The 24870-nt window shown below is 45.7% G+C and overlaps 4 protein-coding genes across 7 annotated transcripts in view; 3 read left to right on the top strand and 1 right to left on the bottom strand.

Annotated features, from left to right (window-relative positions):
- Positions 1 to 1848, top strand: part of sfxn4 (sideroflexin 4) — a 4724-nt gene extending 2876 nt beyond the window's left edge. For both annotated transcript variants that reach the window (XM_029521704.1, XM_029521703.1), the window contains 6 exons: positions 289 to 357; positions 437 to 527; positions 879 to 994; positions 1065 to 1150; positions 1215 to 1332; positions 1402 to 1848. In XM_029521704.1, coding sequence (XP_029377564.1) covers positions 289 to 357; positions 437 to 527; positions 879 to 994; positions 1065 to 1150; positions 1215 to 1332; positions 1402 to 1479 — 558 coding nt within the window. In that variant the 3' untranslated portion in view covers positions 1480 to 1848. The remainder of the gene's footprint in view (positions 1 to 288; positions 358 to 436; positions 528 to 878; positions 995 to 1064; positions 1151 to 1214; positions 1333 to 1401) is intronic.
- On the bottom strand, positions 221 to 6010 carry dennd10 (DENN domain containing 10). Of its 2 annotated transcripts, XR_003841715.1 has the most exons (10): positions 5732 to 6010; positions 4892 to 5088; positions 4487 to 4566; positions 4159 to 4307; positions 3528 to 3639; positions 3351 to 3451; positions 3169 to 3276; positions 3004 to 3098; positions 2670 to 2927; positions 221 to 1507 (listed from the first exon to the last, which is right to left on the bottom strand). XR_003841715.1 is itself a non-coding variant. In XM_029521705.1 (9 exons), exons 1-9 carry the CDS (start codon positions 5775 to 5777, stop codon positions 2760 to 2762), a joined length of 1056 nt encoding a protein of 351 aa, XP_029377565.1. In that variant the 5' UTR covers positions 5778 to 6010; the 3' UTR covers positions 1813 to 2759. The 2 variants fall into 2 exon arrangements, 1 of the variants encoding a protein (XP_029377565.1); XM_029521705.1 differs by lacking the exon at positions 221 to 1507 and having other exon boundaries at positions 1813 to 2927.
- Positions 6011 to 7377: 1367 nt separating this feature from the next.
- On the top strand, positions 7378 to 14603 carry eif3s10 (eukaryotic translation initiation factor 3, subunit 10 (theta)). Of its 2 annotated transcripts, none has more exons than XM_029521701.1 (22): positions 7378 to 7548; positions 7958 to 8148; positions 8227 to 8363; positions 8443 to 8606; positions 8942 to 9141; positions 9294 to 9502; positions 9581 to 9752; positions 10093 to 10197; positions 10321 to 10419; positions 10548 to 10664; positions 10751 to 10936; positions 11063 to 11410; positions 11506 to 11610; positions 11689 to 11802; positions 11903 to 12025; positions 12111 to 12264; positions 12359 to 12540; positions 12665 to 12747; positions 12841 to 13292; positions 13445 to 13562; positions 13641 to 13819; positions 13929 to 14603. In XM_029521701.1, exons 1-22 carry the CDS (start codon positions 7500 to 7502, stop codon positions 14099 to 14101), a joined length of 3660 nt encoding a protein of 1219 aa, XP_029377561.1. In that variant the 5' UTR covers positions 7378 to 7499; the 3' UTR covers positions 14102 to 14603. The 2 variants fall into 2 exon arrangements, with proteins under 2 accessions (XP_029377561.1, XP_029377560.1); XM_029521700.1 differs by having other exon boundaries at positions 12841 to 13358.
- Positions 14604 to 16318: 1715 nt separating this feature from the next.
- On the top strand, positions 16319 to 20058 carry emx2 (empty spiracles homeobox 2). Its single transcript, XM_029521294.1, has 3 exons — positions 16319 to 16980; positions 17927 to 18111; positions 19344 to 20058. The coding sequence occupies exons 1-3, from the start codon at positions 16590 to 16592 to the stop codon at positions 19509 to 19511; spliced, it is 744 nt and encodes a 247-aa protein (XP_029377154.1). The 5' UTR covers positions 16319 to 16589; the 3' UTR covers positions 19512 to 20058.
- The last annotated feature ends 4812 nt before the right edge of the window (positions 20059 to 24870 follow it).

Below are 24870 nucleotides of genomic sequence, written 5' to 3'. Positions count from 1 at the left end.
CCGTCCATCTTTGTCTCCTGTCTCGCTTCCTCCGTCCATCTTTGTCTCCTGTCTCCTGTCTCGCTTCCTCCGTCCATCTTTGTCTCCTGTCTGTCTTCCTCCATCCATCTTTGTCTCCTGTCTGTTTTCCTCCGTCCATCTTTGTCTCCTGTCTCCTGTCTTGCTTCCTCCGTCCATCTTTGTCTCCTGTCTGTCTTCCTCCATCCATCTTTGTCTCCTGTCTCACTTCCTCCGTCCATCTTTGTCTCCTGTCTCACTTCCTCCGTCCCTCTGTCTCCTGTCTCTCAGAATGTGAGGATGCCGTTGAAGCAGCTGCTGCTGATCGTTGGGACCGTGTCCTACGCAACATGTGCCGGGGTTTGTGTTCCACCTTCAGCCGTCCAGACCGGACCGTCGTCCCTCAACAGCACCGGTCTTAATCCCGCTTCTGTTTCAGGCCCTTCCTCAGATTTTCATCAGCCGGCTCGGCATCAGGAGTCCACCGGTCCAGACCCTGTTCAGGTCCGTCGTGCCCGCCCCCCTCTCAGGTGAGAGGTCTGTGATTCAGTGATAAGTTGTCAGACACGGGGGCGACCCCACTGGTTGTGTTGAAGTCTATGGGAAAATGTCCCTGCTCCTCCCTGATGCGTTTATGGTCTCAGTCTGAAATGCAACATGATGTTAATTTTTTAAATTTAGAGGAAAATAGAGCAGAAAGCTTGGGATGGGTTAGGGGGCGGGGCTACTGTGTGATTGACAGACTCCTGTGTGTGTAGCAGACGTCTCATCCAAATGTCTCACACACATTTTATCCTGTTGTGTGTTTGACACCTGCAGACTGATCACAGAATTAAGACAACTGAGACTTTTTCACCAACATGTTGTGTGTCTGTGTTCAGCTGCTCTGGCCTTCTTCAACGTCTCCACTGTCAGAAGTGAGGAGTCAGAAACTGGCGTCCGAGTGTTCGATTCCAGTGGAAATCCTGTTGGCGTCTCTAAAGCAGCAGGACAAAAGGTGGGAAAACGAGCACGTGGACCAAAGTACATCACTTTGTTCAAAAGTTAACGTGAAACATTTTCATCAGGCTGTGAGGGAAGCTGCGTTGTCCAGAGCGGCCATGTTTGGGACCACCGGCGCCGTTCCCACCCTGCTCGTGTTCCTCTTGAAGAGGTGAGTTAGTTTAAAATTCAGACAAAACCGCAGCTCTCACTTTAATTTGGATTTTCCTTCCCAGGACGAGGCTCTTCCAGACGAGGCCTCTGCTGGTCGCGCCTCTCCGTCACATCAGCGTCGGCCTGGTTCTGGGCCTGATGATCCCCGTGAGCTTCAGCCTCTTCCCACAGCTCGGAACGGTGAGATCCAGGATGGTCCTCTCCGGGCTGATGAGCTCAGCTGACTCTGACTCTGGTCTTGTTTTCCAGATAAAGAAGGGAGATCTGGAGGAGGAACTTCAGGCTGCAGCCGTCGACGGACAGTTGTTCTACCACAGAGGACTCTGAAGAGCCGCCGCCGTGAACTCCTGAAAGCCTGAAAGAGACCAACGAAGAAATGAAATGCAGCTTTTTCTCAAAGTGAAATCAAGTTTTATTCACAGAGCTCCGCTTCACAGCAGCCGTTCTCTGAGAATTTATTCAAAAAGATCATTTCCACACAGCCAACTCCCAGCAGGAGAGGCAGTGACGGTGGCTTTTCAGAAGGAGCGAAACCTGGATGGAGAGAAGTGTGTGGTGTTCAAGTGCTTCAGGAAAAAACCAAACAGGTGGGAGATACAAAGTTTAGAGTAATTCATCAGAACTAAATAAAAAAAAAAAAAAACATCTGAAAAATCTGGAGATGGTTTCTGGTAGTAAATTTATTTAGTTGAAATATTCAGTGTTTTTACAGATATGAAATATTGAGTCAACTCATGAAAATATGTTTGTTTTCAAACATACAGCATCTCTATAGATTATAGACAAAAATAAACAAATGCTTGGTAATGTGGCGGGAAAACAGAACACAACACTGTTAATTATGCATTTTAAAAAATGACTGTCATGTAAAGTAAATAATTGTGAAACAGAAATGTCATTGATCAGCTGCAGGTTTTCTCTCCTTAAATAAAACTGTTAAAAACCTGAAAACAATTTGTTCATATTTCAGTTAAGTCATTAGTAAATTACAAACAGTGTAAAAAGACGTGGACATTTTGAACACATCTGGTCTGACACGTCGCTGTGTGCTGTTTGTTCTCCGGAGTGGACGTCAACATCTGCATCTGCTCTCCATTTGAGACCAATCCTGTTACCGTCCAGGAGGACTGATCGCTTTGTCAGCAAATATGAACAGTTTTAATTTGTCTCAAGTGTCTGTCGATTCTTTCTGGAAATTAAGTCACAAATATATAATTCTATTTTTAAAAAAAGGATCAATGTGCTGCTGTGTTTTTTTCTCACAGAGGTAAACGGTGCATTGATTGGGGACTACTTCCAGCTGTGGATGAATAGACATTTGGCATTGCAGTGTGTGTTGGCAGCAGCAGCACTTCTGTTGGTGTTTGTTATTTGTCAAAAATAAGAAAAATAGAGAATATTGTAAATTGTATCTTTAAATTTCTTTAAACATACTTTTATCTCTTCAAGTTCTGAGTTGAGTCTCATGTTAGCACAACATTCAAAGCTAAAATTTAATGCTAGAAACGAGTTCGTACATCACAAGCACGCCTGCTCGAGCCGTTCAGACGATCCTGACGGCGAGGAAACAGCGACATCATCCTGCCGCCGAGCGTCACAACACCACTTCAGATCCTCAGGAGCTGCTCGGCAGCCGCCAGGTGAAACAGGAAGTTCTCCGTCGCTGGGGGGAAGTGACGCTGCTTCAAACCCTCCAGTGTGATTTTAGAGTCTTCACCTTCGTCCGCCAGGGCGGCCAGGTTGGCGAGGATCTCCTTCGTCTTCAGGGAGATGTCCTGTGAAGGAGAGTGTGCTCGTCATGTTGGAGTCTAGATGAGATCTCAGCAGCTGGCGCTTTGAGCGCGTTCTCACCTTGATCACCTGACTGTCCGACTTGTCGGCGTCCTCCGCTGATTGGACGATGAGGTGGCCGACGTCTTTGTGCAGCTTGCCCATCGCCATGGCCTCTGTGGAGGGACAGAGCACGTCAGTCTCCTGCTCCTACGAACACACATCCTGTTTTCGACTCTGCCGTACCTTTGGCGCTCTGGGAAACGGTGATGACGCTGTCAGGGAGGTTCACGTGCACGTCAAATAAATCCGACCTGTTGCTCACTTCTGGGTCCACAAATCCTGCCACGTAGCCTGAGGAGGAAACGAGACGATCAACTCATTTCCACCATGAGGTCACAGAACAGACAAAGTGGGAGGAGCCTCACCGGGGCATTTCCTTAAATCGTCCAGCTCCAGCTCGGTCAGGTTCACGTATGGGTGCAGGATGGACCAGTCCTTCCTGTGCCACGTCAGGGCCGGCAGGACTCTTCAGGGAAACGGGAACATTCAGACTCTCACTCATTCATCGCTGAAAGCCGATGAAGCTTTAGTCCTGAACATACCTGGTGAACTCCAACAACGCCTCGACACGAGGGTGATGGACCACAATCCTCCTCTTCAGCATCAGAGCCGTGTACAGGATGATGGTCTCCATCCCGAACTGAGACACCACATCTGAGGACAAAGAGCTCTGAGGTGAACTGGATGACCCTGAAGGCATCGGGGTTATTTTTCCTTCAGCATTCCACACTAAAATTCAATATTTCAAAACTACGTGTAACATCGGACTTTAATTTGAAGAGAGTATTTGTCTTTGTTAATCAGCATCTTCATTTTTCCAGGCCCACTCTGCTGATCGTGTTGTTCAAACATATTGTTGAATATTTGGAGAAAACGGGACATTTGAACAACGCGTTCAACATTTTTTAACCAAAAATAAAGGAAATAATCAAATTAAAATGATTGTTAGACTACATTCCTTTGTACCCTCAGCAAAAGTTAATATTCAGACTGAAACAAGTGATGACTCTTCTTTTTTAGAATTCAGAACAAGAAATTGTTAATGTGATTATTCAGGATGACGCAACATTCAGTATTTCAGGTTGAAGATGACCGAAACAACGAATGAATCACCCATTTCTCAGATCAACTAATCCACAGAATCAAGTTTAAAGACAATCACACATCACTGACCTTTGATAGAACCGGCCAAGTACGCCTTCCGAACGTCGTAGTCCTTGATGAGAAACGAGCCGTTTTCATCGCTCTGACAAACGCCTTTGGTGAGGACTGTGATGTAACCTTCCATCATCTTCACAGGGCTGCCATGTTTGACGTACGTCCTGGGGACCAGATCAAAACAAAGTGTCACTCAGGAAATCCAAGGTCAAGAAAATAATTGTTCCCTAAGGGACATGGAATAATACCTGAAAAATACACAAAGACACACAAAAGCCACACAGATGGGGCCAGTGGGAAAAAATAAATGACAACATCAATAACAACAGCATGTGAGTGTTACCTGCAGAGGATCCTACTGAGTGCTGCGTACTTCTCTGGGTTGAAGTCTTTTGCTGTGATGACCACTGAAAAATGAGTGACCTTAAAAAGTGAAAGACAAAACTCAATTAACCCACAAAATAAATTCAACGTTTTATATTTTTAAAGAAAAACAATTCTTGGTTCAGTTCTATATCATTTTAAACCATAAACTGCTTCTTAAACCTTCATTCTATGTGATGAGCATCAGGGGGCAACTCCAGTTGTAAGAAGAAGTCAGATTGTGTTGAAGTCTATGGGAAAATGTCCCTCCTCTTCAGTAAACGTTTTCCTGATGAGTTTATGGTCTCAGCCTCTAGTTTACAGCTTCAGCACAACATGATGTTCACTTTGAGAATGTTGAGGAGTGTGTGGGGGATGACCTCACCTTGATTAGCGCGGTGGGTTCCTGGACCTCCACTGTGGTTATATAATACCAGGTACGACAGAACTGGCCGAACACGAAGGTGTGGAAGTCCCGGCCCTCCTTCGTCAGGCAGCACTTACTGAGCAGAACTTTCCTCAGGTTCGAGTCCACAGAGGGGTAGCACCAGACCCACAGCGTGTCCCCGTTCACGTCCTTCTCTGCAGAGACAAAAAAAAAAAAACCTTTCACCCAGGAACATGTCTGTGGATCTCTTCGGTGCAAAGATCATCATTTTGGAAACGACGTGTAAACAAACTACACACAGCGCCACACTGTGTCTGATGATAAAAGCAGAAATAGTCAAAGCTAAAGGTCAGTATCTCCGTAGTTGAGTGTTAAAATGGGAGGGGTTGCCTTTTGGTGCCTTTTAGCACCTGCCCCCCTAAATGTCTGTGCACGGCCCTGCAAAAACAAACAAAACTCAACAGATTTTATTCAGTTTGATTTATAGGAATATAATTAATTCTTTAAACACTTCCTGGTGCCTTCAGGGACTTGTTGGGTCTCTTTAAATAACTCCATGAAGAGTTAGGTCCGAACCTGCTGTATGTAAAGAGCCTGATGTCACTCTGGTTTTATACATAAATATGTAGATATGATTTGATTCCGTTCAACCCGAAACCTGGAAACTGTTCCGACGGCTCCGGGGTTTAAAGGGTTCATTTAAATTAGATTAGGGGCACAAGTTTCCTGCAGACAGACAAATTAAAAAAGAAAAGCCAACACAGATCCGTCTGTGGTCTTCTGGTCACACCGGGATCACATGATCGACCAGGAAAACACTCGTGACCCGAAACTTACCGATCAATCCGACACTCAGCATGAACTGTGTGTCGGCCGCTGCCATGTTCCATCCCTGCAACACACCGACAGAGGGGATGGAGCGAACCGGAGGGGAACCGGGCAGAGTCCTGAGCTGCCGCCTGGTCCTGGTACCGAACCCGTGTCCGGGACTGAGCCACGGAACCAGAAAGCGGGATAAACCGGTCTACGGCCTCCGTTCGGGTCCTGCTGTCAACAGACTTTCTCCGCTAAGACAGATCACTTCCTTCTTCCGGGTCTCTCCCGCGAGGGAGGAGTCACGCTGCTCACAGCCAATCACAGCCGGCGATGCTACGAGGCCAGCGGTGCATTGATGTGACCAGAAAATGTAGAAATATAGAAAATTAAACTTTCATTAACTTGGGAAATGGAAAGAAATGATTCCACCCACCTGAATATCTGCTCTGACTCTGGGCTGATCGTTTTTAAATACAATGCAGATTTGTGTCCTTATGTTTGTCTTGAATGCGAAGGTTGAAGTAACAAAAACATTACAGAGACTGCAGGAGAAATCTGCCTGAAGTAAGCTGAAACATGAATTATGACTTTCCTTCAGTTATTCATTTTGATGCTGTGTGTTGTAAACGGTATTTTAATGATCTATGTGGAGAGGAGGTTGAGAAATACGAGTTAATCTCTCTATCATGAACGAAAGAGAAAAACTGAGCTACAAAACGCCAAATAAATGATAAATGTTGAGTCTTTCAGGCTGTAAATGGACCCGACCACCGAAAAACTGCTTCAACAGCACGATTCAGGTCCGGAATGAGACCTCCATGTTGAACACATTAAATGGGTGGCACCTGAACGCACCACGAGGACATACGGGACATACGGGAACTTTTCACACTCAGACCTGCCAGGTTTGTTGAAAACCCCCATTTGGGAAGTGTGTGTTTTTAACGCTACAGAAAATTATTTAGTAGACATTCATTCACATTTAACCCGCAATATCAGACTTTTTTCAATGTGTTATGTCTTAAACGACACATCTGTCCTGTAACTGTAACTTCTGTAACTATAGATAATATTCACCAGCATAAATAAATAATAATAATCAGTCATAGATGTTACACACCAGTCAGCTGGGGATAAATGTAGAACCAATGATAGTGGACGACTTTTACCTGAATCAAATATGTGTTATACTATTATACTTTTGACATAATTTAAATTAAAATCTATTTATTTTTTCACAGGGGCAAATTTCTATTATTTTAACAGCAGCAGGAGGCGAAAAATAAAACAAGGTAAAAATATAGAATGACTGGAAATAAAAGTATAAGTGTGTAAAGGTCATATAACACTTAATAAAATCTTAGTATCTGATCACATGTGACATTATGGTGTTTTATTTAGATTTCTGTTTACGTTTGAGTTCATCTTATATTAACTCTGCTCAGGTATTTAAACCGACTTCGAGCAGGTTCTTTCTCTCCCACTCTCCACATTGCTGCTGTAATCGTGTGCCTCCTCCAGTTTGCACCAAAAGATAACACACAGCATACAAAACGGTGACGTTTCCGACAATAAACACCTCAGTGATCCATTCGTGCCGGCCTCTCGGACCTGTGATGGGGGGATAACGCAGAGAGCAGCTGGCAACCCTCTCCGGGCAGTTCACGAGGTTCGTCCTTTCTGAGGCAGCACCGTTTCCTCGGCTCAACGCAGTCCTGGATGGGCCGGTGAACTTTACCGAAATCCACTCGAGTCAGCCCAGTTGGAGTTTCACTAGAACGCCACCGACATGCCGGCGTATTTTCAGCGGCCCGAAAATGCTCTGAAAAGGGCGAACGGTGAGTGGAGGTCCGGCTCACGGACGGAACACACCAGTTAGCCGCTGGAGCTAACGCTAACGCTAATGCTAATGCTAACGCTAACTGCAGAATGGCGGCTTCCTTTCGGCTGACGTTTGCGTCCAGCTGACCGAGCAGGCCCGTTTGTGTTCTTCATGGCGTTATTTAGAGTTTTCTAAACGCGGCTGGTTGTTGGTTGTTGTTAATATTTGATCGTGTGTGTTTTTTTTTTTTTTTACGTCTCAGCCCCGGTTAGCCGCCGTTATATGGCCGGTTCATGCTAACGTCACGTTCTGTCAGCATCACCGCGGGCCTCGGTGTGTCTGCAGAGGGGGGGCCGGTGGGAGGTGACTCATTTCTGTCCTCAGGATATAATAATGATATTTATTGTTATAACGCGTTCCCTCAGAGTTTCTTGAGGTTGGCAAAAAGCAGCCAGCCTTGGATGTCCTGTATGATGTTATCAAGAGCAAGAAGCACCGAACATGGCAGAAGATCCACGAACCCATCATGCTCAAGTACCTGGAGCTCTGCGTGGACCTCCGCAAGAGCCACCTGGCCAAAGAGGGTCTCTACCAGTACAAGAACATCTGCCAGCAGGTGAGGGAGCAGGAATGTCCCCTGGTGAAACAGGCAGCGGTGTGTTTGGGAGTCTGACTGTGGCCTGTCTGCTCTCAGGTCAATATCAAATCTCTGGAGGATGTGGTCAGAGCTTACCTGAAGCTGGCAGAGGAGAAGACTGAGACGGCCAAGGAGGAGTCCCAGCAGATGGTCCTGGACATCGAGGATCTGGACAACATCCAGACCCCAGAGAGGTAAGGCCACACCGGTCTGCCTTCAGGGACCAAACACTGGTGAAATGTCATGTTAAAGCTCTACGTGCTGTGACTTCAGTGTGCTCCTGAGTGCTGTGAGTGGAGAGGACACTCAGGATCGTACCGACCGCCTGCTGCTCACTCCCTGGGTGAAGTTCCTGTGGGAGTCCTACCGCCAGTGCCTGGACCTGCTCCGAAACAACTCCAAGGTGGAGCGCCTGTACCATGACATCGCCCAGCAAGGTAGTGACTTACACCGAATGTTTTCAGTACATATTCATCAAGTTTTTTTCCTCTTATGCTCTGAATTTAGTTTGTCAGAGGCACATGAACGTCTCAGTGTCCAGAATACGACATCTGTAGGATGAATATCGAATATCCCATGTTCAAAATGACAGGCTTTATCACATTCATCCAGAAAGAAGGGAATTCACATTTGACAGGGCCCATCAATAAGTAATGGAAATGAGTTCTTGTTTGGATCTAATTATTGACATGTAAGTGAAGACGTACAGAAAACAATTCATCTCTGCTGTTTAGTTGTAAATCCTGTTAATATCTTCTCATCTTTTCTGCAGCATTCAAGTTCTGCCTTCAGTACACCCGTAAGGCCGAGTTTCGCAAGCTGTGCGACAATCTGCGTATGCATCTGGGGCAGATCCAGCGCCACCACAACCAGAGCACCGCCATCAACCTGAACAACCCTGAGAGCCAGTCGATGCATCTGGAGACCCGTCTGGTGCAGCTGGACAGTGCCATCAGCATGGAGCTCTGGCAGGTGTGTCTACTGTACACGGCATAAAACCCTCAGTATTTTTTATATATATATTTTTTAAAATGACAGTAGCTGTAGAGTAACTAAACACACAAAGCACTATCGTCCTGACAGTCAAGTTGTCACCACTGATGCGATGTTGGTTTTATTTCCAGGAAGCCTTCAAGGCTGTTGAGGACATCCATGGCCTGTTTGCACTTTCCAAGAAGCCTCCCAAACCTCAACTGATGGCCAACTACTACAACAAGGTGTCTACTGTGTTCTGGAAGTCTGGAAATGCTCTTTTCCACGCCTGCACCCTCCACCGCCTCTATCACCTGTCCAGGGAGATGCGCAAGAATCTGACCCAAGATGAGATGCAGAGGTATTTTAGTGGTCATCTCTGGGGAGGTGCACGTTGTCCTCTGAAGACCAAAAGGTTAATGATGTTCTCCATCTTCAGGATGTCCACCAGAGTCCTCCTGGCCACGCTGTCCATCCCCATCACCCCCGAGCGCACTGACATCGCTCGGCTGCTGGACATGGACGGCATCATTGTGGAGAAGCACCGCAGGCTGGCCACACTCCTGGGTCTGCAGTCCCCGCCAACTCGGCAGAGTCTCATCAATGACATGGTATGTTATCTCCACAAGAAAGTTGGATGGAAAATAAAAAAAAATTTAAAATCACAATATCCCAAATGTAGGAGCTGCAATTTTTGGTGAAATGTGTCACGTCATTGTTGTGCATTGTACACACTCAGGTCTACAGCTCATACTGTCTGGATGAAAGGCAACATGCTTGTTTGGTGAAACACCAACAAATATATATATATACACAGTATATATTCTTTTTTTTTTTTTTTTTTTTTAGTTAAAATGAAACTCAGAAGACTCTTCCATTGACTTTACAAATGATTGTGCCTGACCTTTATAAACCTGATTACAAATATTTGCCTTCATCTTTTCTTTCTAGGTGCGATTTAATCTGCTGCAGTATGTTGTACCTGATGTGAAAGAACTTTACAACTGGCTCGAGGTGGACTTCCATCCCCTGAAACTGAGTGGAAGAGTGACTAAGGTAAAAAAAAAAACAAGAAACAAATCTTCTGACACATGACCAAAAGTGAAACATAGATTTTGGTCATCGGATTCTCAGATTTAGTGCAGCTACTTACGTCTTATGCTAACACTCGGCCACTAGGTGTTGAACTGGGTGAGAGATCAGGCTGAGAAGGAGGCAGATCTGCAGCAGTATGTTCCTCACCTGCAGAGCAACACCATCCTCAGGCTCCTGCAACAGGTTTCTATCCTTAATTCTGTTTTTTATTTAATTTCAATCCCATCTCCACTGGTGACGGTAACAAATTATTATCATCATCATCATCATATAGCCTCATAATTATCATTATTCTGTGTCCTTCGTTCTAGGTTGCACAGATCTATCAGAGCATCGAGTTCAGCCGTCTGGCCTCTCTGGTTCCATTTGTGGATGCCTTCCAGCTGGAGCGCTCCATCGTGGATGCTGCCCGTCACTGTGATCTACAGGTCAGAGCCAGCGGAGAGATGCATGAAGGCCACAGTTGGGACCTAAATGTTTCATTTCTCACCCACTCTTTGGTTTTGTGCTTCAGGTTCGGATAGACCACACCTCTCGGACTCTGAGTTTTGGTTCTGACCTGAACTACTCGACCAAAGAGGACTCTCCTGTGGGTCCTTTCCTTCAGAACATGCCTTCAGAGCAGATAAGGAACCAGCTCACAGCCATGTCTGCTTCTTTGGCCAAAGCCATCCAGATCATCAAACCTGCCTCCAACCTGGTGAGTCCGCCTCCGCCTGTATGGACACTCAACATTAACGTCTTGCGTACTGCCACTGGCACACCCATGTGTATTCATGTGGCATTCAAGTGTAAACCACCTTATGATGTTTATTTCATTTCTCAGCAAGAGCGTGATGAGCAGAATCAGCAGGCCATTGCTGCCTATCTGAAAAACGCCCGCAAGGATCACCAGCGTATCTTGGCTCGCAGACAGACCATTGAAGAGCGTAAGGAGCGCCTGGAGAGCCTGAACATTCAACGTGAAAAGGAGGAGCTGGAGCAGCGGGAGGCCGAGATGCAGAAGGTCCGCAAGGCTGAGGAGGAGCGTCTGCGCCTGGAGGCCAAAGAGAGGGAGAAGGAGCGCATCATGCAGGAGCACGAGCAAATCAAGAAGAAGACGGTCCGTGAACGACTGGAGCAGATCAAGAAGACTGAACTCGGAGCCAAGGCCTTCAAGGACATTGATATTGAAGTACATTGATTAATTAATCAGTTGAAGTCCAATTTTCAAAAATTGGTCATTAAGTTTCAAAGACTCATTGAGACTCAATAAATCTGTTTGTTTAGGACCTGGAGGAGCTGGATCCAGACTTCATCATGGCCAAACAGGTGGAGCAGCTGGAGAAGGAGAAGAAGGAACTCCAGGAGCGTCTGAAGAACCAGGAGAAGAAGGTTAAAGAGCGAGACGTCTGTATGTAGAATGTCTCTTAACTGGATGTGTGTTTGACACTGATCTTTATTTCTGCCCAGATTGACTACTTTGAGAGAGCCAAACGCCTGGAGGAGATTCCTCTGATCAAGAAGGCTTACGAAGAGCAGCGCATCAAGGACATGGAGCTGTGGGAGCTCCAGGAGGAGGAGAGGGTACGTTTCACAACAGTAGGATTAGAAACACAGATCAAAGACATTCCTGCCTATCAGATCAGTGTAAGCATTGAGATGGTTTTTTCCTTTTGTGTCGCAGATTAGTAACATGCAGGTTGAACGGGAGAAGGCTCTGGAGCACAAGAAGCGCATGTCCAGGATGATGGAGGACAAAGAAAACTTCCTTTCTAAAATAACTGCAGCCCGCAGCTTCATTTATGAGGTAAGAGCGTGTAGTTTGTCCTCCACCTTCAGCTGAGCGTTTCACCGCTCAAGTTGGTTTCATGCTTTCTGCTCTGTCTTTACAGGAAAAACTGAAAGCTTTCCAGGAGCGTCTGGTGGAGGAGAGGAAGAAACGCCTGGAAGAAAGGAAGAGGCAGCGCAAAGAGGACAGGCGTAACGCTTTCTACCGCCAGAAAGAGGAAGAGGCGCAGCGCATTCACGAGGAGCAGCTCAAGAAAGGTGAAACATTTCTGTCTGTGCAGTTTTTAAAACGTGGTGGCTCTCATGGTGTCGGTGCTGATGGAGCCTCGTGTCGTGTCCCTCTTCTGTGCAGAGCGTGAAGAGCGGGAGCGCCTGGAACAAGAGCAGAGGGAGGAGGAAGAGCGGGAATACCAGGAGCGTCTGCGCAAACTGGAGGAGCAGGAACGGAAGCAGCGAGCTCGTCAGCAGGAGATCGAGGAGCGGGAACGCCGTCGTGACGAGGAGCGCAGGGGCGCCCCGGAGGAGAGGACCAAGGTGTGTGGCTGCCCCCCACCAAGAAAAACCCAAAAATGTATCAGTGTATTGTTGTTCCAGTGAAACAGCTCTGGTCTGGACCTGATCGGGCCGTGATGTCACCGTGTTGGCTTTGTTCTCACAGGACTGGGGTGAAAAGGAGGAGGGAGGATGGAGGAAGCGTACAGAAGGAGGTGACTCAGAATGGCGTCGCTCAGTGCCTGACAGGTGTGTTGGAAATGCAATCCTGGTTTCATATCAGCACCTTTATTAAGAGGAGGGCTCACTGTGACAGCTGCTGCTTTCCCTCTCTCCCCCCAGGGACTGGAGACAGGAAGGCCAAGATGACGAGAAAGAGGAGCGAGAGACGCCCTTCAGGCGAGGAGAAGGTCTCCGCAGGGGTGGCGATGACAGAGGACCCCGTCGGGGCTTCGATGATGACCGAGGCCCACGTCGTGGCGGTGATGATGACCGTCCTCCACGCAGAGGGATGGATGATGACCGTCCTCCACGTAGGGGCTTTGACGACGACCGCCCCAGGCGTGGCTTTGACGATGACCGCCCCAGGCGTGGTTTCGACGACGACCGCCCCAGGCGTGGCTTTGACGACGACCGCCCCAGGCGTGGTTTCGACGACGACCGCCCCAGGCGTGGCTTTGATGATGACAGAGGTCCTCGTAGGGGCATGGACGACTCCAGAGGCTCTAGACGTGGGGCTGATGACGACTGGGGCCCCAGAAGAGGAGGAGAGGATGACAGAGGTGCAAGGAGAGGTATGGATGACGGGCCACGCCGTGGTGGTGATGATGCGAAGCCATGGAAACCCCTGGGCAGACCTGGTACGCCTGTAGCCAATCAGCTGCTGATGACGACGATCGGCTGAGGAATGACAGTCAGCAGTGATGAGCACATGTTTCTGTTGCAGGTGGCTGGCGTGAGCGGGAAAAGGCGAGAGAGGAGAGCTGGGGACCTCCCCGTGGTGGCGGCCTCGATGACGGAGATGATGGCGAAGACGAAAGACCAAGAGACCGTCGTCCACAAAGGTGGGCCCGACCGAAGATCTCCATCAGAGATCATCCACAGCTCTCATCATTTTATTAACAGGCGTGATGTTTCCTCAGAGAGGAAGGCGGGACCTGGAGGAGAGGAGGTGGGGAGGAGGGAGGGAGCAGCTGGAGAGACTCTCGCAGGGAAGATGACCGCGAGGATCGTCGTGATCGTGATGATCGTCGTAGTGACCGCCGCGAGAGAGAGTCCCGGGATGACCGTGAACACAGAGCCCCACCCAGAGATGACGAAGGTGAGCATCACTATTGATGAAAAATCAGCAGTATCCTCCAGCCAGCAGGGGTCAGTGTTGACCAGTTCACTGGCTGCATGAAACCTAATGAGCGTCTTGGTGTCCTCAGGAGGTTCTTGGCGTCGCGGTGGTGAAGATAAGCGTGAGGAGCGGGAGCGGCCCAGAGAGCGGGAACGGGAGCGTGACGCTGACGGAGACAAGGGCTGGCGCACTGATAGAGAAATCCCCCGCCGCACCAAGAATGAGACGGATGACGACGGCTGGACCACCGTCCGCCGCTGAGCTGCAGCCTCTGCATCGGCTCACGTTGGCAAAAAAAAAAAAAAAAAAACAACAAACAAACATTATCCATCAGAGTTAATCAAACTTTTAATTCCTTCCAGTGAAATCTTTGTAGACTGTAGTTCTCTTTATTTTGACCTTAGGTACTTCAGCCCCGCCCCCCAGGTGGTTGATGCACACACACCCCCCTCACCAGTCCAGAGTTACTGATTCAACAGCATTCAGTCCAAACTCAGTTTATCACCAACTGCCTCTTTGGAATAATTATCCAGCTTTGCGTAGATATTAATACTCAGCTCAGCTCTGCAGTTCTGTGATGACAGTCGTCTGCTCTTCATGTTTCTGATGCTGCTTGTTCAACAACTTTGGGCTTCTTTGGTTCTGATTTGTATTTAGAGGGCTCGTCCACAGCTCGTGCTTCTGTCTGGCTGCGATCGGAGTCATCAGAGCAGGTTGCATGTGTACAGATGAAGCCTTTATTAATAAAGATGTTTGCCTACCACCTGTTTGCCCATTTGTCTTTCTTACCTGGGGGGGAGGTGTCGATGGCTAAATCTGAAGAGCTTTGTGACGTGAAAGTTGACTTTAAAATTTGAACAACTTGAGTCAGAGCTCCCCTGAATCTTCTGAGGATCCATCACAGTCGCCTCGGTCCATTTCACTCTGTTTCTATAGAACTATAAGAAAACAAAAACTCGTTATGTCTAATGAAGACATTTGTTTACTGAGAGCTGATTGGCTCACTAAATCTTTAAATTCTTTTTTTAGTCTGTTCCAACTGGTCGTTAATTCACTGATTTCTAATTCCAGACTGGGAAAGTCTCGTTGCCGTGGTGAATGAGCTCCATTAATGAAGTTCAGAGTTCAGGTCAAACTTCCTTTTCTTTCTCTCTCTCTGCAGGAAGCTCCCGCTTTGTGCCACTAGAGGTCCGTGATGCACCGCGCTCAGCTCAGACCGGCTGTCAGACCGAGTCCACGATCTGGACAGAACCGAGGCTGGAACTCAACACGTGAGATATTAACATGCTGCCAGAGGTCAGAGGTCACAGGTCAGTTCACTAACCAGCATCAGGCTGGTGGAGGAAAATACATAGAACAACCTCTTATCCCATCAGAAGTGACCAATCAAAAAATCTTTGAATTTAACTGCAACAATATTATGAATAAAAATAATAATTATTAATTATTGTTAATAACACAGTTCATGGTTAAAATGCTGCCCGATAATTATTACATATTACAAAATAAAAGACCAACATTCACATCGTGAACCAAATGATCAAGAAGTTAAAATAAAAAACGGCATTCTTAAAAAGAACAATAACTATAATAACAATTATTCTAATTTATTATTATAATTATCATTATTATTGTAATAATAACAGCATTAGTTATCATGTATTCTGATCTGAATTCAGACATTTTAAATATCAGATCCTGATGTGCAGCTGTTGGTTCTGAGTAATTTTAGTGTTTAGTTTTTTATTCCACACAGCCGCCAAAATAAAATCGACGTGAGTTAGAGCATTGATAGATAAAAACGTGCATGCGCGCGCGTACACACACGAAAAGAAGTCAGCGGCCACAGTCACAATAATTTTATTATTATTTTGAAAGCTCATTTTTATATTGTGTTTTGATCTTGTGTTAAAATTTAAATTCGGTTATAATCGGTTCAGCTTCCCTTGAAAACTAAAAATAAAAAGTAAAGACACAAATAAAAACATTAAAATAAAGTCATTGAGGCCCCGCAGCGTCCGGAGCCTCGGCGGGGCCTCGGTGCTCTGCTGCAGCTCTGCAGACACACCTGAGCGGGGGGGGGGGCAGGAAGTCTGAGACCTGAAGGTGTTCAGGTCCCAGACACCGGGACCACCGGGACCACCGGGACTCAGCCTGGAGAACGAAATCCGGACGGAAAGAGGCCGCGCGGGGAAACTGTCACACGTTTGTTGTGTTTCGTTAAAAACAACCGATGCAGGTGCAACAATAAAACAATACAACGACACACACTGGACCTGTCCACACAGACAAACACCTTGAGCTTCAGTGGTGGAGACGTGTGTGTGTCTGTGTGTCTGTGGGGGGGCAGGGGGGGCTCCTCTGTGGACGAATCCGTTCCGTGCAGCCCGGATCAGTCCGCCTCTCCGCGCCCCTGTTTCCCATTGACGCACTTTTTAAGCGTCTTCTTCGGTCTCCACCTTCAGGCAGCGGCGGCAGCAGCGACCAATCACGATGCCATTACAGCTTTTCAGAGGAAGCTGTTTGCGGGGCTGCGGCGCTAATTAGACTCATGAACTAACAAATCTGCCTGCGCGAACCTGGCGAGGAAAACGATCACATCCATGGATTAGTCCGGGAAGAGCCGAGCACTTTTCCCCGTCTGGCTCCCCAACTTACTGACTGCTCCAAACTTTCCCCGCTTCTCTCTCTGGCTGTGGAGTATTTTTCAAGACTTTCACCTAAACTGGGGAACCTGGACCATCACAGCATGTTTCAACCGACACCCAAGAGGTGTTTCACGATAGAGTCTTTAGTGGCGAAGGATAATCCGGTTCCGGCGTCCCGATCCGAGGAGCCCATCAGGCCGGCGGCGCTCAGCTATGCAAACTCCGGCCAGATGAACCCGTTTCTGAACGGCTTTCACTCCGGCGGCAGGGGCGTCTACTCTAACCCGGACTTGGTGTTCGCCGAGGCGGTCTCTCATCCGCCAAACTCCGCCGTTCCGGTGCATCCGGTGGCGCCGCCGCACGCGCTGGCCGCTCACCCGCTTTCCTCCTCCCACAGCCCGCACCCGCTTTTCGCCAGCCAGCAAAGAGACCCGTCCACCTTCTACCCCTGGTTATTACACAGATACAGATATTTGGGTCACAGATTTCAAGGTAAGGCACAAAGAAGTGTCCGCTTCGCCTTTACGCACCGGAGCTGGAGGACAGATGTGTGTTTAAAAAAGTGTGTGAAGCTGCTACAGATCCGGGTCAGACTGAGTCTAATTTACTGGATTATTATTATTAAATAATAATAATTATTATTAGAATTATTATTATTATTATTATAAATGTTAAAGAGATAATTGGCCGGTTGCTGTTGTGTTAGTTGTGTTAGTTGTGTTAGTTGTGTTTGATCGGGTAGAAATAAAAAAAAAAAATAATTAAGTCACTGATCATTTCTGACATTTGCACATAAAAACTAAAATAATATATTTCTCTGTGGATCACCTGAGTTTAAGACTTTTAGCTGTTTTAAATATTTTATTGATATTTAATTGAGGAGCTTGTTATTTATTTTTGGCTCATTTCAATTGTGTTAATAAATCTGAGGTGATAAACTGAGAAAATGTATTCATCAGTTTTACTTTTTGCATTTTTTGGAATTGAATTTGTTATTAATAGTTTTTTCTTGAAATAGAAAATGGTTCATTCTAACAAATTGTACAAACCAGCAGATATTTAACAGTGTGTGATTGGAAATTATTTTAGGTGTTTTTTGTTTTGTTTTTTGGCTGCTTTGGATTTTTAACGAGTTGCTGCATTTTGGATTTTAACTTGCTTTTGTTTATTCAGGCTGTTTTTGGATTAACTGAATTAAAACTGCGCTTTGTTTGGCTCCTTCGGCTTCACTCACAAACTGGAAACAATCAGCAGCTGACAGTTCTTTTATTTGATTTTGCTTTTTATTCTGATGTGATCTGGTGGCCGCAGCAGGCCTGATGCTCCCACTGGATAAATGTTTATTTGTCACTTTTAAAAAATGTTATTATCAATAACAATCCAGTAAAAGAGAGAGAAGGTGATGATGATCCGATCCTGGTTTTCTGCTCGTCTCCAGGAAATGAAACGAGTCCAGAGAGTTTCCTTTTGCACAACGCGTTGGCCAGAAAGCCAAAAAGAATCCGGACAGCGTTTTCTCCTTCGCAGCTTCTGCGGCTCGAACACGCGTTTGAGAAAAACCATTACGTGGTGGGAGCAGAGAGGAAGCAGCTCGCCCACAGCCTTAGTCTGACAGAAACTCAGGTAAGAGCCGCGTCCATCCACCTGCTTCACTTTCCTGCCTTCTCTCATCCCGACACTTTCAACTCTTTTTAATTATCATTATTTGCATCATGAATAACATTTCTCACATTATGGCTGACGAAGTGAACTGTGTTTATATATATATAACGCGATGATTGAATTATTGGTTGTTTTGTTTTTGTTTGTTTGTCGTAACGAGGCCGCTTGTTGTGTTGACGCGTGATCTGAATCAGACAGACAGCACAAAAAAATGACAGTAATAATAATGATGATGATGATGATGATGATAATAATGATGATGATGATGATGATGATGATGATAATAACGGTGATGGGCCTCGGCAGCGTGTCACAGAGGACAGAGCTGTTCTGCTGGAGCCGCTCCACCGTCATTGTAAAGGCCTAACCTCATTTCAGGAGGGGTTGAATTACTTTGTTTTGGGGGGAGAATGTTGCCTTTTCAAAATGGAGGCCAAATTAACCAGTTAAGCATTTTACGGGATTGGGGGTGTAGGGAGGGGGGTTGGGGGGGGCACAAAGCGCGAGGTGGGCTCCCTGTGCCATATTTAAGATGCTGCTTCCCATCAGCCTTTTGTCCGCCGCGGCTGAAGGTTTGATTCAGCGGCTCCGTGCAGGAGCTGAAGGGCCTCAGAGCCGTTTATCCAAGTCAGATGTTGTTGAGTCCCCGCGGAGCTGAATCCGTGAAGGACACCGGCTTTAAATGTGACGTAGATCAGGTTTTTATTTCCTTTACGTTCATTCTCCGCCGGAACAAAGAGCTGCTGCTGCTGCTGCTAAAAAGCTCTGACCTACTTTACTGAGAGGCCACAGAAGTTTTGTTTGTGAGGGTGTAAATCTAACGTTAGAGCTGACTTTTTTATTCCCTCTTTGTATTTCTGATGATCATATTACGGGATGTCAGATGTGATAAATCAGAATCTGGAAACAGCTGACTGACCTTTTCCAGACCGAGTTCACGCTTTCTGCTATAAATTCATTATACACTTTAAATGAGGGTTTATACTGATGCGATGTAATTTATTCTCCTTGAGATTAGAATTGAGTCGAGCTCTCTGTGGCAGGTCACACCTTGACTTTTTATTTCCCCGCCTGTGTTCTGTCCAAACAATGTGTTCCTTTTACGCACAGTTTTTACGCGCTGGCCAATCCCGGTTTATCTCCTGATACTGATCCTCTTCTCTCCTTTCTCTTTCTTTTTTTTCCCTCTTCAGGTAAAAGTGTGGTTTCAGAACCGGAGGACGAAGTTCAAGAGGCAGAAGTTGGAGGAGGAGGGCTCGGAGTCTCAGCAGAAGAAGAAAGGATCGCATCACATAAACCGGTGGAGACTGGCGACTAAACAGGCGAGCCCAGAGGAAATTGATGTCACTTCGGACGATTAAAAAACATCAACAGCAACAAAACAAACTGAAACAAAAAATAAATACAAAGACTAAAAGCGTCTGAGTGAAGGAGGCCATGGATAAAGGACCCCGTGCAGAGACAATGAGGGTAAAAAGCCAATGTCATATTTCAGATTACGGAGTTCGGCAGCTGAGGGTGAGAGAAACCCGACCGGTGGCTCTGCTGTCACCGAGCCGGTCTGTCAGTCCAAACCACCGGGAGAGGTGACTGACAGGGTCTCAGTCCATCTACCTGCATGGACCAACCACCACTACAGCCCCCCCCCCCCCCCCCAACATCTCTTCTTTTTCCTCTCCAATTCATTTTGGACGTTTGCACAGAAGTTTTTTTTTTTCTTTTCAATTTTAAAAAAAGGAAACGTTTCCACTCAAGATACCAAAACACCAAACAGCTTTTTGTAAAACCTGAATTGCATGGTATAGTTTTTTCCTGGTAGTTGTTTTAATTTGAGTTTTTTTTTTTTTTTTTTTTTGCCCAAAACTAAGAAAAAAATAATTCAACTTTGTTTTTAATCTATTTTCAAACAGAGATGTCGTGCTTCTTCCTTCCTTTTTTTTTTTTTTAACAAAGTGTGCAGTCTTTAATTAATGATTCTCGTGTAAAAGTGATTGTGAAAACATATGAAGTAGCGGTGCTGCGTTATAGTGTTTTTTAAAGAAAAAACAAAAAAGTCCATTTCGATAAAAAAATTCTTTCTAGACATTGAATCGGCGATCCAGAACTTAAAGGGAAGGTATCAGGACACTCCTCTAACCTAAAGCTTTACCAGGGTGTCCTGTGGCCCCATGCAGCCTCCTGTCAGGACCTGACCCCCCAGCAAAGATGCCACGAAGGACTAAAAATACAAGAATTGAGAAAATTAAAAAAATTAAAAAATAAATAAATAAAAAACAAACTTCAAGCACTGAGCGTATTCCATGTACAGAAATGCTAAAAAGTTAATGTTTCTGTTAAACCCTCTTTTACAGAATGTAAATAATTTTTGTGTTTGTGTTAAGTTTGCTACAATTTTAACACAAAGTATACTTCCAAGAAGTATGTAATTGTCAATATTTTGTCAATAAAGTTTTATCAATATGTTGCGCGCAGTAAAAGTAGAGACTTTTTTTAATTCTGAGGTCTGAAGAGAAAATCGAAGCTCCGCTCTTCATCAGGCAGAACAAAAAACAAAAACAAAACTGGAGTTTTAATTTGAAAACGCACACAGGAAAAACACTGCAGCCTTTAACGTGTGTGTGTCTGTGTGTGTGTGTGTGTGCTCCCGCTACAAAGAGGCTCTGCGAGCTTTTGTGAAGGTGCAAATCAGTTTGGGCAATTATCATGCGAGTAATATGAGGGGGGTGTGAGGGAGGGGGGCATCGCCCAGTGGTCCACTTTAATCTCTTAATCCGGGAATCCAAAGGGGCTCGGTTGGACATAATTTAGTACAATCTGACTACCCCTCCCGACGCGATAAGGGAAGAGTGCAGCTCCGCAGAATGGGATCTTTGTTTAAAGTCTTGTCTTGTAGCCTCCATCATCATCTTCTTCATCATCATCATCAGCATCATGCTGCTGTAAAAAAAAAAAAATTATATCAGGAAATAATTACCTGTTCACAACAAAACAAACAAACAAAACAAAAAAACGCGGCTCGGTTTCAAATCAGACATATTTAAACTGGATTATTATGAAGAGTTTTTTTTTTTTTACTTTAAAGTTTTTTTCTGATGCAAGGTGCATGTGATTGTTGAATTGTTGCATAAACTAAAAAAAAAAAAACGAAAGAAAAAGCTGTTTTGTGGTTTGGATGGGGGGGGGGGCATCATATTGGGAATTCTTAATCGGCCCATAGATTATAACAGCAATAAAAATCTTTAGAGAATACCATTAGCTTTGGAAAAAAACCTAAAAGCTTTATTACAAACCCAGCTTTGAAATGGGGGGGATTAGAGCACTGAAAGGGTCCCACAATAGTTAGAAGAAAAGGTTTCATGCTAATGAGGTTAATGCCCTTTGTATCTCCGGACTCCACAACTTCATTACTGCTATCTGGGCAACACCGAGCGGCTCACAGCTCCACAATCCACTCGAGCTTTTCCCTTCCTGCCCATAAAGAAGGATTTGATAGCAGTCCTGTTCAAACTAGATAATTATATCTTTTCAAGTTGGAATTAAGATAAAGAAAGTGCAGTGGAGGCGGTGAGCCTTGATCCGCCGCAAACAAATTTGGCGCATTCAGCGCCCCCCCCCCCCAAAAAAAAAAAGAAAACCTCTGTGTGCGCCAGTGTGGACACACAGGAGAGGACAGACTGCTCATTAGGGCCCATTCTACCCCGCTAATATCCCCTCATTCTGTCCATTCACACAAATTATAATAATAATATTTGTGAACAGATTAGCAATAAAATTAATTCCATTTAAAAAATAAAATCCAGACTGATATTTACTATTATTATTATTATTAAAGTGGGAAATGAAATGTAAAACGACAGCGTGTTCTGAAAGGACTCCATAATAATAACGGATTTTGATATTCATATTTACACTTTTAAGTCTGAATCAGGCCGAGCCTCAATGATCGGATGAAAACGCCAGTGCGCATGTGCGTGACAGTATTTCGATGAATTCCTCTTTTCTCTTCAGATCCCGTTAAAGGACGAGCAGTCTGAGACCGAGGTCACAGGAATATAATTAGTTTGGACAGAATTCAAACAGAGTGTGTGTGTGTGTGTGTGTGCAGTGGGCCCTCCTATGGCCCCTGTGGTGCGTTAAGGGCCCCGCTGTGAGACATTCACTGACCCGATTATCTGAACTCTAAAATGCTCCCTGAAACGTCACAGCGCGCGCGGACAGGTGTGATTATTCCCTAAATATTCACGAGCTGGTTTGGATTTTTATTTTTTCATTTTTTTTAAACATTTATCCTCCAAATGAAATGATTATCTGTCGGTGAAAAAAGGAGGAGTCGGTCCTATCACGTGACCCCACTGACCCCAAACCACTAATCTGCAATTAGCAGAATAATTAAGCCCGCTGATGCGCGGGAGGGAGCACGCGCTCTGCTCCAGTCGGAGTCAATAATTGATCCGGATCTTTTTTTTTTTGGAGGAAACGGACTTCGGAGAGTTTCTCAGGATGTTGTCGGTGCAGGGAGGAGGGAGGAGGACAGGTGGGACAGGGGGCACCTGTGGACCGGCCCCCGTCACTAACCTGATCTGCCCTGTCTCACAAATGAGCTGAAATGGATCCCTGAAAGCGGAGACGGGAGCCGGAGCGGATCATGAGGCCTCGACATGAGGCGAAGCGATAAATATACACAACTAATGAGCAATTAACATCCAATCAGGATTCAAAGAGATTACGTCATCATAAATTAATCATCGGAGCCGCGGATTCAGTTTCTGTCTTTATTATTGATAATGGTGTTTGGGGGGGGGGGGGGTCAGCACACTGACCAAACAGGCGCCAAAATAACAGTTTAAATTACACTTTCGTTTAATTTTAATGGACACGGATCGATTTCTGAATATTATTTTTATTTTTTGTTTTTTTAAGGGATTCTCCCACACACGTCAGTGAACGCAGCAGGACCGTGTTGCGTTCACTGACACTGAACGGAATTGTAGTCAATATACAGTCAAATAATTTGATTAATTTAATTAATTTGTTTTTAACTGTTTCTTTCACACCAATACAGTCAATGACCTCACACACACACACACACACACACTCTGAGCCTGGCACCAGAATGTGATTGTTAATAGATGAACGAAGCGAAGAGTCACAGTACAAGCTGATCTGACCGGGTTGGCTCCCGTGCTCCATTAGCCACGTTCAGTGAGGTCAGGGCGCCGAGACAACACACCACCCAGACGTGTCGCAGACCCACAACTGACAAACGCTCCTTTTACAGTGGAATATTCACCTTCAGCTCCGACTCAGAAAAACTGCCCATGCCCCACAATGCCCTGCTGAATCTGCCTGACCTGGATCTGACCTGGGCCTGAACTGGGTCCGACCTGGATCTGACCTGGGCCCGAGTTTAGGAGGAAAGTTTGTCTTTAGCAGCAAACCTGTTTTCTGTACATTAATATTCTTCAGCTCTGAGATGCCACAGATTCCTGAGGTTTCTTTCCTTTTTTTTCTTGGGGGGTTTCAGGCTGTAATATGATGCAGTTTCATTTGCATATAAGTGTTTCCCACATATCCAGAGCAACTGTTGACCCTCCCCCCTCCCTCCACCTCCCCCAGGATGGCTGAAGGTCCACACTGTGAACTTCTTATAGGTTGTATCTGCAGCATTCCCCCTCAGCGCTCTAATGTGGAACACATGCTGGACTGTACACCTGATAAAATACCTCAGGGGCCCCGCAGTTTGGAAAATCCTCAATTCGCTCCCTAAATAAAACAAACAACGGCCTCACTAAATATATCACATGTGCCTGCTGAACTATTCTGCGTCTCTTGACCTGCATGTCCCCTCCCACATCCCCGGCACCGACGTGGTCCACAATCTGCTCAACGACCGGCAGCACTGTGACCGTTTTATGTTTCAGCTGTCTTTGTCGAAGCTGCTTTGCTCTTACGTCGACCCCCCCCCCCCAAATAAAAGAAGGAAAGTCGTTCTTCTGAGCCTGTCTGGTGTTTCCCAACGTCAGCATCACATCCTGAGAAATGAGACCTGAAGTCTGATTCACTTGTGTTCTGCTGAGGTGGACTAAAGCTGCTGGTCTTTGGGATGTTGAGCAGGTGAAACAGGGGGCACCTGTTCTGCCCCTCAGACGTCTGTGTCTCCCCCTCTTGGTCGTTGGGAGGGAGAGAGAGAGAGAGAAAACAATCTGCACCCCCAAAAACATGACCTATCCAGTTTGTGCTGTCTGGAGGGGGGAGGCAGCGGTGGACTCTGTTGGACCGGAGCCTGCTAAGACTTGGATAATAGATGGTGCTTCACTTTTCCTTATTCCTGCTCAGCATGCGAGTCAACACGTATTTAAAATGTGATTTTAGAGCTTTTGGATTTTTCATTAAGTACTTTAAAATACACTGGTGTTGAAAAAGTGAAGCATTAAACTAGACTAAACCTCATAAGAGTAAATACTATTTTATATAACCACATGTATTTTTCTTATTTGGATCCGTAAGTGCTTGTGAGGAGTGAAACTTTATTTTCAGAGCCACTTGGTTTCAATAACGTGATGCAAACTAATCTTCAATTAGTCCGGCTTTTAAAAAACATTTAGGACACAGACGGTTTTGTTGTGTAAATAATTGAGATTAATGGCGCTGACGCAACATTCAGCCCTGCAGAGTGGACAAAATAAAACTAAAACCAACAAGAAATACATTAAAAAAAAG

Source organism: Echeneis naucrates, chromosome 15, assembly GCF_900963305.1.
Source record: "Echeneis naucrates chromosome 15, fEcheNa1.1, whole genome shotgun sequence".
In the NCBI taxonomy this organism is placed as follows: Eukaryota; Metazoa; Chordata; class Actinopteri; order Carangiformes; family Echeneidae; genus Echeneis; species Echeneis naucrates.
This window is presented reverse-complemented; position numbering and strand designations above follow the sequence as displayed.